The following is a 12,962-nucleotide window of genomic DNA, read 5'->3' on the forward strand; positions in this document are numbered from 1 at the left end:
AAACAAATTATGCAAAAACCCTCAAAAAATTGCTCTTTGAGCAAAATCCAGCCAACAGATGCACAGCCAGTCCTCAAGCAATAGCAGCCCTGGACAGCCTTCCCAACCCTCCATCCAGTTTTCCTGCTGAACATGAAGTCATATGGACTAGAATGTCCTTTTAGACAGATCGGATCAGCCGTCCCCACTGTGTTACCTCCCAACTTCATGTGTTCCTCCAGCCTACTCACTGGTGGGGTGGGGAGCAGAAAAAGCCTTGACACTGTGTCAGCACAGCTCAGCAACAACTAAAACATCCTCGCATTAGTAACACTCTTTTCACTGCAAATCTGAAACATAACTAGCCCCATAAAAGCTAGCATGGAAAAAGCAGAACTCTATCCCAGCCAAACTCAGCACAATGCCTCAATAACATTCTGCATGAGATCTCCACACTCATTAATAATGTTTTGTATGTTCATTTTAAAATTAAGTTGGCCTAAACAGAAATCCAGAATCAATGTGTTAATGAACAAGGTTCAATATCAGGACATCTACCAGCATGTGTTATTTCCAACTGGTCCAGAAGCTCTATTTAAGCTCTGGCCTGGGCACCCAAACCTGGCCTGCTTTGTCTGGTATATCTGTGTCCATCCCTTCCAGCATGTCTCCTTCCAGCATGACTCATTGACTGATCTTTCTAGGTGGACTTCAGGCACACCTTGCAGATAGTCTTGTTATCTGGCTACAATCTCCTGTATGAACTTTAAACCCATGTTATAAGTACTCTTCTTCCTGGGCTTGTCTCTTGTATGATCAGACTTGTGTTATAGGTAGTCTTGTTTCCATTCTGTTCTTTGGCCCTTTCTCCTGTTGTTCCTCGGTGGACTTCTTGGATGGATTCCTGTTGTAACCTTGCCTGGTCTCATACTGGTGACTGTCACCATCCTGGGCCCACTAGGATGGCAGCCTGGTCAAAGGGGCCCTGACTTTGCTGTAGCTACACTTTGCTCCCACCTCTTTCTCTCTCATGCAGCAGTCCTACTTCTGCTGCTCCCTGTCAGAAAAGTCATAGGCAAGCTCACTTCTGGTCTTGCCAAAAAGCCTCTGGGAACTTAGGGGAAAGGAGGTTAACATGAGCTTTCACGACTCACTTGAAGGAAAAAGTCCTGAATTAGAAACTAAAGTAAAATATCTCCTAGCAAACATGTTCTACAATGCTGTAATTGCCAAAGTAAGTGATAATGTTACTCACTACATTCAAAATGAAATGTTGCCATCTTAAGAGGCAACAGAGAGAATGAAAAGATTTAAGAACAAAACTCAGAGAAATCTGTATTTTGATGCAATACTTCTACATAGTAACTGAAAATTCTTAAAGATGACCTAGATATCATAATAAATCATGTGAACATTTTTTCCATTTTATTACCAGTCCAAATTTTACAAAAATATGGAGCAATATTACAGCTAGAAGGCATCTATTACCAACACTACTACACTAATATATGATTAATTATGTTTCTGAATGTGCACCTCTGGTTCTGTGTTAACCAATGCTGATAAGTGCCATTTGTAAGCTTGTGATCACAAGCAGAGCTGAAATATCATGCTGTTTACTTGAAATTCTAAAATTTGTCCTGTTACTCATTATCTCAAAAGAGTCTGACTTTTATACAGCATTGAATAAATTGTTTTTTAACCTTTACAATACAGCAGATCGTGACAGCAAGGCATTAAACACTAATGGAAATTTTTAAAAAATGATAAAAATTGAAGTCTTAAAATTCATATTTTAGAGCAGTCCAAGAAATATTTAATGCAGTTCAGAGCAGGCAGAATAAATCCATGCTAGTGGAGAACTTCTTTGTGAAGTTGAGTATACTGCCTTTGCAGCTTTTGGTGCTAGAATCAGATTCTGTTCCTCATGCTGATGAAGTAGTTATTCCCTTATTTCGTTCATCCAGATATAATCTGGCAGTTTCACAACTCCTGACAAGAAAGTTACCTTAACTAGTAGTTTGGCCTGCACAAGCATGGAAAAACTGCTTAAATTTCAACACATCTGTTGCAGCCTCTCTACTGCCAGTGATGCTTCAGTTTTCAGCTCTCTCCCTACATGTGATAGAGCCAGAAAACAAGAGATCTGCCTCAGTCAATAAATAAGTGATTTGAGAAACAGCCTGCCAACGTGTGACAGTTACGTATAGTGATGGCATTTCACTGGCTTCTCAAACCTTGTCCACAATTGCAATTGCACAGTTTCAGTTGAGCCAAATCAACAGCTTGCTAGCAAAAGTTCTTGTTGTCTCCTGGCTTCCCTGCTCACTTAGTTTTCTACCATTTTAGCAAGTTAAACTGTAACTTCATCTGATTAAACTAGAGAGTGTGCATAGAAAGCAATAAAGCCATACAACTGGGAATCAAAGATGTTATCCCGATCACAGTAACAGAGATCTCTCTGTTCAATAGACTCAGGTCAGAGCACGACTGCTCAACTACTGTAAAACTGGAATTAAACCAAAAAAACAAAAACCTAACAAAAAAACCAAACCAAACCAAACCAAACAATTTTTTAAAAAAGAGAGAGAGAAAAAAGACTACCCTGTACAGTTGAAGAGGACTACCTGTGAGTCATTGGCATGCTGGGCACTTGGCCCAGTTCCAAGCTATTAAATATTATCCAGGTGTTTTACACAAGACTTGAAATTATTGGCAATTTAACTTCTGTAAGTTTAGACAATTTAATCAATAGACTGAAAAAATGCAAATCGCCAGCTATGCTACATGCATCACTTCTTGATATTTTAATTAGAGAGACTAATCAGTCTGAATCTATTCTGGTTTTTGAAAACATAGTTTTCATGAAACACGTACAGAAGTTAATGCAAATATTAACATAGTCATATTGACACTCATATTACGTCACCTTCTGTAGCTGAATAATTAAGCCCACAGTGATGTACCACTGTAGTAAAAATAAGATTTCATCTCAGTGCCATATATCACTTGCCTTATCCTCATATTTTATGAAGACCCTAGAGCATACAGATGGAACTGTTTTTCTTGTAAACCACCTCCATCCACTGATTATTTTGTGAAAAACACAATTGCTTTCTGTTACTGGTGAATAAGACTTTTCCCCAGCAAGTAATGTGAGGAGTCAAGTTTTCTCAAGTTTGTGCATCTGTGGCCACAAAGATAACCTCCTAAATGTTAACTGAGTCAGTGTCATCCTTTGAACCTCCATTCAGTATGAGGTATTGATTCAAGGTTTCCCTACTAACAGCAAAATAAGGACAAACAGTTTTTGCTGCTGCTGTTCACAAGTATTTGGTTAACGATGACACTGACGGAGTTTTTCCATTATTTGGAAAACCTATGAGCACTAGCAAGCACAAAGGAGGCCAAGAGCCAATGAGAAACTCATTAAGCTGCTTAAACTGATCTAAATCTAGGCTGCTGAGGTCACATCCCGCCCCCGCCACATATTTCCACCCCTTCCCTTCAGCCAAAGCTCGTGTTTACAGAACCAGGTGGTGGTGTGCCAGTTGAAGGCAAAAAAACCCAAACCAAACCATAAAAAAAAAAAAACAAAAAAACAACCCATCAGGTTTTTTTGGGGGGAGGGGAAGCGTTTTAAACCTGATCAATTCTATTGACATGTTTATGGAACAGCACAGTACCAGCAGCAGTGCAGAGGATGGAGGTAGGAGCAAAACAGCTGGGAATTGAGAAGTTTAAGCTTCTATAAAACTGAAACCTAACAAAGAATTGGAAGCTCTTGAGTTTATCCTCAGCTGTACAAACCCTTTCATACACTGATCAAACTCCAAACTACCACTGGAGATGGATTTCTTCCCTTTACTCTATCCTTAGTATGTTCAAAATTAATGTTGTCCTGTTAGTCAGAAATCTCATTTATTAGTAGTAACTAATTCATGACTGGATCCTTAGCAGAAACACAATAGTGATAACTGCACCTCATTTCTAAATCCTCAAACCAGAAAAGATTAGGGAAAAGATAAGAGGCAGATATAATTTGTCTTCTACCATTTAAGAAGCAGGAAAGGAAGAGGACTGAAGTAGGAGGAAGCAGCTCTCCATAGTCAGTAGACTTGCTTGCAGTGCCTGGAAGTTGCTTTGTCCTTTCACCACAGCAAAATGTTCAAATAAAATAGGTGGAAGATTACATTAGATATCATCACATCAGACACAAGTGATTAAAAATCCTAGTTCCTAAAAATGAGAGTTCAAATGCTTGCTCATGCTGGATTTGACCCTCACACACTAGGTAAGGAACAAAACAGATTCAACTTTTATGCTGGTTTTTCCTAGGCTGCAATTTTTTTATCCTTTAGTGGCACAGCACAATTAGAATTTAATAGCATGTCCAACTTAAATGTTAAATGTTTTATGTCTTGGCATATTATTATGTTAATATTCCCTGTGCTTTTTTCCTCAAGTTAACAGTAACTTGGGCATTAATATCTGCCACGTGGATAAGACAGTTTGTATGTTTTACAGATAAGGTACATGCACTTTTCTTCTTTTGCTTACGAAGACTGTTCTGATTTTTGCATTCTGGCTTCAAAAGATTAGAAAGAAATGTGTTTGGGGAAAAAAAAATCTGTATAGCAGGTAGGATTCATGAAAACTTTGAGAGATCAGAAAGCAGTATTTTTAGGGGAAAAAAAAAATCTGTATTGTAGGTAGGATTCATGAAAACCAATAAACCTGTACCCAGGCTTTTAAAAACAAGCAAGGGATAAAGATACTATCAGTCTGCAGCAATACAAAGCTCACCTTTTCCTTATCCATGACCACAGTGGATATGGGTCACAGGGCCAGCATGTTTCAGATATGCTCTACATCATTTTATTTGTTTCTTCCTTAAACATTTAGCGCTCTCCAGCGAAAGGCTCCCGGACCCCGCACGGCGGTCCCACCTTGCTCTGCATCTACAGTGGCAGAGCCTGTACCCTCCACTCGAGAGTGGGCTCCGGTAGGCACCTCTGGGTGGGAGCGGGGCGGGGGAGCTGCAGGGGCCTCTCACTGCCCACAGGGCGCCAGCGGCTGAGGAAAATCCTGACGGAAACTCGGGGCGCTCACGACAACTCAACCCTCCCCGCAGCTTCCCCTCACTGAGAGGAGCGGGGGAGGAACATCTTGGACTGCGGGGCCCACCCCATGGCGTGGCTGGAGCCGCGGGGCCGGCTCCACACCCCGGGCGGAGCGGGAAGAGCCCCGAACCCGAACCCGCCAACGCTCGGGGAGGGTTGAGGGGCGGGCACCGCCGCCAGCCCCGCCTTCGGGGTGACGCTCCGGGAGCCGCGGATCACGTGTCGCCGGCAGCCAATGGGGCGGCAGCGGCCGCATCCCCGCGGGCGGGGGGCGGAGGAGGAAGGGGGTGGGGGGAGGGCTGAGGCCGCCGCTGTCGCCGAGGCCGGGGGGAGCGGCAGCGCGGGGCGGGCGCAGCGCGGGTCGGTGCCGCCGGGGGTTGCGCCTTTCCGGTCCGCGGCGCGTGGGACGGCCATGCCGAATAAAAACAAGAAGGAAAAAGTGAGTCGGGGGGGTGAGGGGGTCGTGAGGTTTGCTCGGGCCCTGGGGGGAGGCTGTGAGGCGCAGGCCCCACGGGGAGGAGGGGCCTGGAGTAGAGCGCGGCGGGGAGAGGGGGGCAGCAGCGGCGAGCGGAGCCCGGCTCTGAGGGGGCGGGCGAGGCGCTCACCGGCGCTGAGGAGAGCCCGGCGAGGGGTAGCCCCTTTCTATCCCCGGTCTGTGCCGGGCCCCCTTGCCTCCCCCCGGAGTCGGGTACTGGGGAGGGGGCAGCTCCCGGTAGGGCCTAGTCCTGGGGGTGCCGTAGCGAGTGAGGAGCGGAGGGGTCTCGGTATCGTCTTGCCGGCCCCCGGGGTACGCCTCGCCGAAGTCGGGGGCGGGAGCGGAGTTGGGGGCAGCTGGAGGGAGGGAGGGAGGGAGGCCGTGGGTTTGGCGTGCGGGGGAGTGCTGGAGGGAGGGGATGGGAAACGTGTCCTCAGCCATGCCTGGCGGGAGAGTGATCTGAGAGGGGGTGTCTCTTACTTCGAGGCCGGTTCGGGTGTGTTGTGGGGGGAGCAAGGAGTGTTTTTCATAGCTTAATGGCTTTGAGGGGGTCGAGTCTGTCCCCACAGCTCCTTTCCCCGTCCCGGGAAGTTTGTGCTGCGTAGCTCTGGCTGCAGGTGAAGTTGTGCTTTGGGGATCACCTCAAGCACTCAAGGAGCAACAACAGCCATACATAATCTTCTCACCTTTTCCTGATAGTGGGAGAAAGTGCAGTATTGGCCTCGCTTTGCCTCAGTTTTCCCCAGTGCTCTCGGGAGTGATTTGTCTGGCAGCCATGAAAGGGACTTGAAGAAGCTATGGTTGCAGAAAACTTCTAAATGCAGCTGAAAGTTAACTAGATTGCGCTTTATTTTGTTAGCCGTGTGAATGGAAATTAGAAGCAGTGAGGTAGACAGTCTGTCTCATCCGGCTACTGTCCGTCTAAACCTTTTCTGCTTGGTATGCTTCTGCTCGTCTCTTAGTTTTTAAACATTGTATTTAAATTAGGTACAAGGAGGCTTGATGTTGTGGTTTGGGAGGGTTTAACTTTTTCCTAGTAACCTTGCCATCTTTGATATTAAAAACATTCAAACTTCTATTTACTTTCTTCTGAGAATAGTAAAAAAATGTTACTGGTGAAGGCTTCAAGTTAAATATAGTGCTGTCAGGAGGAAATTTGAGTTATAGGCCTACTTTTAGTGTTAGTCTTTCTAGCCTCTAGAACAGACAAAACAAGTGTAAAATGTGTACTGCACTGATGGTAGTTTCAGAGATAAGCTAAATACAGATTTTCCTCAAGTTAAAACCCAAAGATGAAAGAGGTGATTTCTAAGATGCAGTTCAAATCACTTGCATTTTTTGTCCGTGCTAGCTTAGCTACATGGAAATTTATTTTTATGGGTGAATTTTGAAGCATATGAGAAGTGTTTAAAACAGCTTTGTAGAAATAGTTCAGTACAAAGATTGTCCAATCATACAGTATCTTTTCTGTATTTTTTTGTATATCTGTAAATAATATTATCTGTAAATAATAATGGTGGTGTCTAAAAAGCATTAATTTCTTTACTTGAAAATCTATCTATACCTCCTTTTCAAAGTAACTGGAGCTACAAACTTTTTTTTTTAAAGGAACCTGCAAAATCAGCCAAGAGTGGAAAAAGTGGCAAAGATGCACAAGATAACCAAGAACATGAGGTAAGTATTACTAAAAAGTGTAGGCTTTTCCCAGGCAGATTTGTCATAACTCTTGCAGACTGTTTTAAATTTCTCCAGATTGTTAGAAGTTTGACATGACAAGTCACTGTGAAGAAAATGGTTGTGGAACCGTTGCCCTGGTATTTGACAAAATGTATTTTTAAGACTAAAGAGAAAGTGCATTTTGAGCAAGTTAATTTTATTTAAAGTAAATAAATGCTTGCTTGGTACAGTCTTAAATATTCACCCATTTCTGTTCTGTTATGAAGCATACATTATTTTATTTCCTTGTATTTCATGAGGTTTTGGACTTGTCCTTTAGTTGCTCATTGCAGTTTCTGTAATTCCCAGAGCTTTATTTGCTCTAACTGTTGATGATATCAGTTAGATATCAGTAGCTTGTTATATTGTCAGGAGACCTTAGGCTTAATCAAAGGTTGCCAGTTCTTTTGTTGTGTGCTTTCTTTTTATAGGTACACAACAGAGTGTTCCATTTCTGACTGATTATTCTGTTGAGGAAGCAGGTTGTTTTTTTCTTCTCTGCTTTGCTCTGTGTTTTGCCTATCAGCAAGGTGCAGTGATTTGAAAGGGTCAATTAAGTGATTATTCACTCCTTTCCCCATATTAGTCCAGAAACTCAGAATTAATAGATTTACTTAATTTGGAAATCCACTGTTTAGGTAGATTTTGAAATTTCCTTTAAAAAGTTCATACCAGCCTCAATGTAAAATGCTACACTGAAAAGCTTACATGTTTCAGCCTCTAGACTACATGTCTTGATACTGAAAGATAATTTTTGATAACAAAGTACTTATCCAGGCTTGTGACTTCTTCCTCCCTGAAATAATGGTTGAGGGTGGGTGAATGGGAGCATTTGGGATGTGTCTTCTGATGTACTTCTCCCAAGTCTCATTTGTTTCTTCTGCAGAAAGATGCATGTCATAAATTCTTAATATCATTAAAACTTGGGTATTTTGTTGAATTCAGATGGAGTTTTGGTGGAGGCAGCTAGCTACCAGGGAAACCCTTAAGTGAAATGTATCACTGTAGATGTTCATAATGGTGTAAATGGATGTACTTTATTGTGATCCATTCTGTCTTTGCAGTGCATTGCTGTGATATTAAAAAGGGTATTACTTTGTGGAAATTTTAGTTCCAGGGCAATTCTAAGGCTCATCATTACTAGCATTTTTGCTATACACTTGTTGACTGCTTATTTTCTGAAACTTCTGAACGGCAAACTGCAGGGATTAAAACTAATTTTGTTGTTACTTCTTGGTACTTCAGGATAGAATATAAAGCACTCATAGTTAAGTAGTGGAGATCTGTAAATGTTAGCAGAAAAGATAGGTGCTGTTTCCTTTGTAATTTCTTTCTCTGCAGATGTAGGCTTGTTGGGTTTTGTTGTTTTTTTCTGCTTGTTTTTTTCAGTTGTGCTTAGAATGTGAGAGAGATGAACCTGAATGGGAGAATATGTTGTAGTGGCCATGTGTTTTTCAGTGATCTTCCTGGTGGAATTTCAAATTAAGAGTACAGTTTACTTATGTTACCTGTGATCCTATGTGAGCAGTGACAGAATGGGAGAGAAATTGGGAATATGACTGGCACATACACTATGACTGCCATTCCCAGTGGGCATTAGTCTGTACAATTTTGAACAGCTCAATGTTTGACTCATTAGCTTAATTAATAGGATAATTGCACAGAAATAGTAATGTAGACTTTGCGTCTTAATGTGGCTCCCTTTAATCATGGTGTATGTTAGCTGCTACTTACATGAGCTGAAAGGAGGCTAGCTCTTAACAGAGTGAAGATTAGTAAATACAGAAATATTCTGGAGCACAATATATTTAGGTTTGGTATTTTTCTTTAAAGAAGTTGTATTCATATTGCTTTGCACATGTGCTTTAGCATGGCTTTTAAAAATGCTCCCCCAGACTATGAGTAGATTTGGAAATATGTTGGTTAATTTATTTTTATTTTCTCAAGATACATTTAATGCAAATGCTTTTAATACAAATGAATTTAATGCAAATTATAGCACACAGTTTCTAGACTTTAAAATATATTGAAGGAACAGGGATAACACAAGCAGCAGCATCCCACAAACAATTTATAGACACTTTTCACAGAAATTTTAGGAATTGGAAGGGACCTCTGCAGACCATCTAGTCCAGCCCCCCTGCCAGAGAAGGCTTTATAGCACTTAACTAGATTAATGATTCCTTGGACTTTTGTAGATAAAGAAGTACAACAGATCTTAATATTTACAAATATGAACAAATGTTTTTCCTGTCTTGCAGTCAGGAAAAAATATTTCAGTTAAGTGAAGCCATACAGCAGGTTTGAAAAGGATTTGAAATTCTCACTGGTATGCCAGATCAGGATGGTCATGCTAAAAGTGGGCAAAAGTACTTAAGCTGATGCTTTTCTCAGTTTGAAAATTTTAGCAGTAGCACATAAGCATCTACAAAAGTACCAAAAGAGGAGCTGCAGCACACAGGTGACCTACAGAAGTAGATATCTTTTCATTTAAATCTCAAAGTATCCCATTCTAGATGTGTTTGAAAGAAGGGACCATCTTGCCTGTTTTCCTGTCTCTAGCATTCCCACCAAGCAGATGTTTAGGGCAAAGAATAAAAGATGATGATTCCTGCAATACCTGTGCCTTGGTTGCTTGGTGTGATGCCAAAAATACATGCTACATGATAAGAGAGATCTGTGTCACTTCATGTTTGCTGTGTGAACAGTAGCTAGTACTCAAGAAGAAGGATTCAGAAGCAGTGTAGATTTATGGTCTTCCATCCAGGTATAGTTTCTTTAAGCCAGTATGCCAGGCTTAGAAGGTTCGAAGAACTTTAAAAGGTTGCTTAGCTGAGGTGTTGTAAAATGGTTTTCTTTTTATTGATGATTCAATTGACTTTTTTATAGTGTTGCATGTGATTATTTTTTTCCAAGTCCTGCATAATCTCCCCTAGATGGGGGGACTTCCATTACTTTGATTGTCCTTCTTTGTTTCCATATTCTATTCTCATTTTTGTGAGTGAGCTGCCAGAATTGCACAGTGTGTTTAACTGATGGTGCTTTGTTGTTCTGCACCCTAATACAATTATTCCACTTGCACATATTGTTCATTTTTTGAACACTTAAGAGCTAATATGATTAAACTCCCATTTAACTTTAGTCTGTAACCTGTTAGTAACCATTAATGAATTACACTGAATAGTCACCAGAATAGTTGAATCTGTTCCTTTAAGCATAACATTTTACTTCAGTAATTAGTCCAGGATATTAGTGTCTTTTGGTTGAGAAAAAAGACTTAATCTGTTGTGTATTGTTTTTCTTTTGTTGGGGAGCAGTGTCTCTACTCTGATAAAATACTTGGGGGTGTATTTACCAGTGCCCAAAACCCATACTAAAAAACACAAACAAGGAACAAAACAAAAAAAAATTGGGTGTGGGGCTTGGCTATACTGGCACCTTGTAACTTATGGACATATTCCCGGTGACTTAACTGGCCTTAGAGGAAGTTACTTGCTTCAGGGATAAGCTTTGTTGTAGAGTCCATTTTTGTCACAGAGGTCTCCTTTTGAGTCAAGGCAGTAATAACTTAAGGTCAGTCTAATTTGTTTAGAATGAGGTGGTTTGTTAAGAGTTAATGATTGTTGAGAAATGTTATTTTTTCTGTCTCTAGCAAAAATCTTAACATTTCTAAAAATTTGTGTTTTTTTATAATACTTTTAACAGTAGTTTTCAAATAAAACCACAGGGGAGGGAAGTTAAAATTTTAACCATATAGAGTCCTATTCTGTCTGTCTTGCCTGATGGAAGGTGTTTTCTAAAACTTGCACTTGTAGCCAGTCATTGAAATGGTCTAGAAGGCCTTGCCCAGTTTGCTGTTGTGGTGATGGTAGAGGGTCAGAAGTAGATGGTAACTTTTCATCTGAGGCAGTAGTAGGTGACTGGGAGTGATAACATCTTCTATGCCTAGCTGGACTGGTTTAAGAAGACATGAAACTTCTAAATGTAAAATTTTATTAATTGGGAATCTAGGTGCTGAGTAGTTTGTAGAAAGGAAAGACTACTTTTGTGAAGTATTGACTTGGTGATTTTCAACAAGTGAGAAGTTGTAACTCCTTTTTGTTCTTGTGTCATGCAGAACAGCAAATTGAAGACTAATGTGGTTTGAGGAGTACACGTGTGTTTGTGTGCATTGTGTATCTCATTGGATGTATTTGTGTATCTCATTGTTTCCCTACGTTGCCCTCCTTTTTTTTTCTACTTAAAAGGTCTTTGGTTTGGGTGTTTTAGTTCAGACAATTCAAAATGTAATAAAATAGAAGCAGCATTGGACAATTTTCTTGGCTGGTGAGAAAGTGTGTGATTTATTGACAGTATATGTTGCTAATGTCAGACTATAATCACTGTTGAAACCAACTAAAAAAATAAACTTGGAAAGCCTTATTGAGTACTGATTGATGCATTTGTACTTCCTCTGTCTTGCAGTTTTTCAGTAGGTTTGTTAAATGCTGGTGATAATTCAGTAATTTTGTCAGGCTTTTTCTTTCAGAAGTTTTTCTTTCCTGCTTTGTGAAGTCTTTTTATTTAATATTTAATTTCTTAAGCTCTATACCATTTCTGAAAAATATTGCCTCTGGCAATGAGTTATAGAAGTCTTTCTTTACTGAGCCATCTTTAAAATACTTCAGCAACAGTAAGGATTTTCATCTCTCTGCCAGAAGTCAGGCCCAGCCTGACTTGTAGGCAGAATAGCCAGAGTTTTCACAAGGTAGTTCATAAGGAGGTAGAAAAAGATGTTGAAATCACTAGTCTTTCATATGGAAGAAGAGAGATTCATGGATTTAAGTCTGAAGTTTTTAACAACTAGTCCTCTCAGGTTTGAATTGCAGAATTGCTATAAATTTACTGTGCTAGACCTTCTGTTTTCTGATTTCTAGAGCTATTGGTTTGAGATTTTACTTCTAACATTAGCAAAACAGGACTTTAATCCAAAACTGCATATGAAATCAGGATGGATTTTCTCTTGAATAAATAAAGTCTGTGGGCTTTGGGCTTTAAACTGGTGTGCCAACTTGTTTAAAAAATTAATTTGAAAACTAATTTTTGTTCATGGCTTGCAGTTCTGATATTCTTTCCTAGAGAAGTTTTTTTAGGGTTTTTTTGTATAATTATAGAAAGTGTAGTGAATGAATATACCTTTAGTACTAATTAAATCAGGTCCCATTTGCTGACCAGAAAGTTGTACTGTGTGCTACCCTTAAAGCAGAAATGCAATTTTTTGTTTTGACTTCTGTAATTTCCTGTTCTCAGTTTTCATTGACATCTTGTCTTTTGCTTTTGGGAACTGGAATTTCATTCCATATCCAAAGCATATATACCATAATATTGAATAGTGAAAGAGGATACTTTAACACTGCTTGGTAGGTAACTTTAATATTATGCTTTTAAAATTAATTGATTGAAGAAATGCATCAAATACTGCTGTAAGTATTTCATTACCTAAAAGGGAGATGCTTCTGAAAACAGGATCCTCTACCCTTCTAGTTCTTACACAAGGCTGACAAGTGCTTTTGTAACTCATGTTGTGTGAGATCTTTGGTTTGTGGTTTGTTTTAGTACTTGCTGTCTTCTATTTCCTAATTGTTCTTGAAACTGAGTTACTTTCTGGGGGGACAGCACTGAAGGCAAAG

At 40.3% G+C, this 12,962-nt stretch overlaps 1 protein-coding gene across 6 annotated transcripts in view; it reads left to right on the forward strand.

Annotated features, from left to right (window-relative positions):
* Positions 1 to 4,904: 4,904 nt before the first annotated feature.
* Positions 4,905 to 12,962, forward strand: part of PPP2R5C (protein phosphatase 2 regulatory subunit B'gamma) — a 64,413-nt gene continuing 56,355 nt past the window's right edge. The window contains exons 1-2 of one of the 6 annotated variants that reach the window (XM_030451762.1): positions 4,905 to 4,984; positions 7,186 to 7,251. Coding sequence is in view for 1 of the 6 variants with exons in the window: in XM_030451757.1 (XP_030307617.1) it covers positions 5,515 to 5,541; positions 7,186 to 7,251 (93 nt within the window). In the remaining 5 variants the exon portion in view is untranslated. Of the gene's footprint in view, positions 4,985 to 5,393; positions 5,542 to 5,671; positions 5,815 to 6,493; positions 6,517 to 7,185; positions 7,252 to 12,962 lie in introns of those variants that run through there. The other 5 variants (XM_030451757.1, XM_030451759.1, XM_030451764.1 and 2 more) reach the window with 5 other exon arrangements.

This window comes from Calypte anna, chromosome 5A (genome assembly GCF_003957555.1).
Source record: "Calypte anna isolate BGI_N300 chromosome 5A, bCalAnn1_v1.p, whole genome shotgun sequence".
NCBI lineage: Eukaryota > Metazoa > Chordata > Aves > Apodiformes > Trochilidae > Calypte > Calypte anna.